This window comes from Rhinopithecus bieti, unplaced genomic scaffold, assembly GCF_001698545.2.
Source record: "Rhinopithecus bieti isolate Rb0 unplaced genomic scaffold, ASM169854v2 scaffold_1058, whole genome shotgun sequence".
Classification (NCBI taxonomy): domain Eukaryota; kingdom Metazoa; phylum Chordata; class Mammalia; order Primates; family Cercopithecidae; genus Rhinopithecus; species Rhinopithecus bieti.
The window spans coordinates 118,351-122,389 of record NW_016803341.1 but is presented as its reverse complement, the minus strand read 5'-3'; the positions used below and the strand labels follow the sequence as shown (position 1 = coordinate 122,389).

The 4,039-nt window shown below is 42.5% G+C and overlaps 1 protein-coding gene across 1 annotated transcript in view; it reads left to right on the top strand.

Annotated features, from left to right (window-relative positions):
- Window positions 1–3,757, top strand: part of ALMS1 (ALMS1 centrosome and basal body associated protein) — a 236,937-nt gene extending 233,180 nt beyond the window's left edge. Inside the window, exons 22-23 of the mRNA XM_017876541.1 lie at window positions 2,315–2,414; window positions 3,410–3,757. Coding sequence (XP_017732030.1) covers window positions 2,315–2,414; window positions 3,410–3,454 — 145 coding nt within the window. The 3' untranslated portion in view covers window positions 3,455–3,757. The remainder of the gene's footprint in view (window positions 1–2,314; window positions 2,415–3,409) is intronic.
- The last annotated feature ends 282 nt before the right edge of the window (window positions 3,758–4,039 follow it).

Below are 4,039 nucleotides of genomic sequence, written 5' to 3'. Positions count from 1 at the left end.
AAAAAAAAAAAAAAAAAAAAATACAGGTTTCTTATGTTACTGTTTCACAGGCTTTTTTTTATTTCAAGTGAATTAAAAAATAAAGTTTTTTTTAATTTTTAATTTTAATTTTTAATACAGTATCAGTAGATAAAACCTACATTGGGATCTTCATCGTTTAGAAGTGTGAAGGGGGTCCTAAGTCTAAAATATTTGAGAACCACTGCTTCATTCTAACTCAGTCACAAAATGAAATTAGGGGAAATTATACAGGGTTTGTTGTGGGGCCGCTACTTATACTCTCACCTCAGCAAGAGCAGTCCCTGCTATAAGGGACTAGGAAGCTTGCCTACAGGAAGACAGGCAGGACGTCTCCTATAACATATCAATGCTTTCAACCAGAAGTATACTTATATGAGTGGATTTAGTGCCCATCTTCTGGAGAGACTTGAGTTTTTAAACTGGTACATTATCATTAGGTTGCTTCTATTCATGTTTATTTCTTATGTGGCTTCTTTTCAAGGAAGTGATCTGTTTCCATCTGAGAATCTTAACTATCTTCTAGTAACTCTTAATATTTAGGAAAGTACAACCCAGACCCAGCAAGTTAGGGTCACAGCTGGGGTTAGAGCCCGGTGTTTGGCCTTCAGTTGTGTCCTATTAAGGATTTGTGTCTCTGAGCCTGTGTTACTCATCTTTTGTCATCGTCTACCTCTGCAAAAGATGTGTAAAGGTTCCTGTGAGAAGGAAAGATTTCAAGAGGAAAGAACAGCTCTTTTATTTGGAAGTACTTGTTCCAGAGTGGCCTTCAGGAGACACCTTCACCTTCTCTAATATGTTTCCTGCAGAGCCCTGCATCAATCTAGTGATTTGTTTTTTCCAGATTATAGAAAACTCTAGGAAATATAGAGAAAAGTAGAAAAAAGAAAATGAATATCACTTATCATCCTTCCATCTAAACATAATACTAGTCCTATTTTTGGTGGGAGGTGTGGGAATTTTGCAGAGACCTGCATAACACACACTTTCTTCCCTCAAATTGTAGATCATACTGCATATACAGGTTTGTATCTTGCTTTATTTTACTCAACATTATGTTGTGAACCTTTCCTATGACATTCAAAATTCTGAAACTTTTGTTTCATGTACATGAAACATACTTGTAACATATACATTCCATTGTACTTCATAATCTGTTTAACTGTTGTTTTGTTGGAAACGTATTTACAATGAGAGTGCATTTATCAAATGCACATTTGTGTTTTTCCCAACTTAAAATCATTGCCACCCAACCCCTGCTAGAACAGATCCCATGTTTTTCACATGGCCACAAGATGCTCCGCAGCCCACCTCACCCTCACCCCACCTGTTTCCCACCTATTCCTTTACACTCCTTTTCAGGAAGCCTCGACTCCATTTTTACCAACACCCATTTTCCCTGCCTTGAGTGTTTTCTGCCCTTCTCCCCATTCCCTTTCTACTCTCACCTTTTTTTGTTTGTTTGTTTTGCTTTTTGAGATGGAGTCTCACTTTATCGCCCCACTGGAGTGCAGCAGTGGGTCAATCTTGGCTCACTGCAACCTGTGCCACCCAGGTTCAAGCAATTCTCTTGCCTCAGCCTCCTGAGTCGCTGGGGTTACAGGCACCTGCCAACACGCCTACCTAATTTTTTTTTTTTTCTTTTTTTTTTGTAGTTTTAATAGAGACGGGGTTTCACCATCTTGGCCAGGCAGGTCTTGATCTCCTGACCTCATGATCCACCCGCCTCTTCCTCCCAAAGTGCTGGGTTTACAGGCTTGAGCCACCACACCTGGCACTCCTATCTATTCTTAAGACCCAACTTACCTCTAATTTCGTCTCTGGAGCCTTTCCCAGCCTCCTTCTATAAGACCGTGTTTGTTTTCCTCTAGAACATTTTATAGATGTGACCATTTTAGTACTTTCCCATAATTTTGCTAGTATTTACAAATACAATAGTAACACTGTTCATAATCTTACATTGAAACAATCCATTTTTGCATGTAGAGTAGAAAGCGGAAGTTCACCTCTCCCTGATTTATCTCACTCCTTTCCCCACTTTATCCCACTCCTTTCCCAGACATAAGCACTATTAGGATTTTATTGTGTTTGTATTTATCTCTCTCCTCTTCCAGATTGCGAGCCCCCAGGCCAGAGTTCTCTGTGCTGGAGTTTCTAATGAGGCCCACGGCCTTTCTGGGAGGGATGAGCTCCTGGAGAGTGGGAGGCATAGGGAGGGATGGTGACAGGAGATCTCGTGCCTCTGCACCCTGGTAACCTCCCCACTTTCTGTCCTTTCGCTGGTGCCATTTCTAAGGATTTATGAGCAGCTTCCAGAAGTACAGAAAAAGAGAGAAGAAGAGAAGAGAAAATCAGAATATAAGTCATACCGACTGCGAGCCCAGCTATATAAAAAGGTCAGTGGGTCCTCTGTCTATAGTGGGATGGATCAGGTTTATTGGGGAAAAGAGAAATGGAGAAAACATGTTGCCTCTTGAGTATACAGTCAGAATGAACCACATTTGAGGAATGAACTTAGAATGCACTGGGCCAGTATTGAAATTTGGAAGAAGGCATCTGTAATTAGACTTCAAATCAGGTTTAGCTCCCCATCCATAATTGTGTAAGGCCCTTTCCATGCATTAATTTGGAGTGAAACCAAATTTCGTACACAGGAGTTCATTAACATATCATGGTGGAAATATCAGAATTATCAGGTTTCCATTCCAGAGTCCCAGGTGGTGACTTCATGCCCCTCACTGGTGAGTCAGATACCTCCAGAACTGTTAAACTGGAAAATGTTTGACTGAGGCATAAGAGTTGTCCACTTGGATGGCCAGAGGCCTCCAACTTGTCACCATTCCCTGCCCATAGTCCCAGTGGAGTCAGCGGTGCTGTTAAGTCCAAGAACCTCACGGGACAGCATTGGTGCTACCAGTTAATTCTCTGAGAACCCAGACCGGCTCCTGTACCTGAAGGGCCATATCCTTCACTGTACTTGTTTCCTTCTCACCCCCTCAGTCACCAGACTGATGTGGGATGGGAGCTGCTTCTGGAGCAGGCCCTAGAACCCAGGTGGGTGCCTCAGGTGGGAGGCCCCAGGCACCACACCGCCTGTCTGCTGCATCAGCATCGCAGGGCCAGGCCTCTCCTTATGCTGCTGTATGTGGGAACTGATGGATTATCTGTGTCTGTATAGAAGTAATAGATATTGATTACAGATCCTCTTTCCTGAACCTTTCAGGAAGCATTTTTTATATGATGACCGTAGTTTCTGAAGCAGAGTAAAATGAACAAGACTTGAGTAGGAGCACACTGATTCTCCTTGGTGACATGGCTGCAGGGAGGAGTGGCGTCTGCCTCTGATGACAATAATATCTAACTTCTTTCCTGCCTTTTTTTTCTTCTACAGAGAGTGACCAATCAACTTCTGGGGAGAAAAGTTCCCTGGGACTGACACAAGTTTATTTTCCTCAGAGCCTTGGAATTCTATTTTATGAACCTTGAGAAGCACAATCCTTACTTTTGTGAGTCTGATTGAATAAAGCTTATTCTTTGTCCATGTGTACTTCAGAAATAGTACCTTCTAAAGAGTCTGGAGCAGAGTGGTGATTAAAATTCCTAATGGTTTGGGAGCAATACTTTCTTCATAGTGGCCTGTCCATTGGGCTCTGTGTTACAATGATATGATCAGTTCTCAAGAGTGAGTCCCTTTTGTATGTGTTTTATACTTTTAGAAAATAAAACTTTAGATTAACTCATAGTAAACAATTCTTTCCCATCTGAAGAGGTGCAAGGAGCTATGCATTGTCTCCACTGAGGTGTCTAAGTGCATCAGTTGAGGGAAATGGGCTCTCAGAATGAAATGTAGTCTGTCTCTTTAGAAACACAACGTGCTGTAGTGGGAGCACTGTTGTGGGCTTTGAGAAGAGGGTGTCTGGTTAGATGCCCACCGGGTGCACCCAGAGACTGCTGCAGGAGAGGCATCTTGGGTCCAGAGCCTCCTCTCAGCCCCAGTCCAGCTCCCACAGGGACTCTGTGT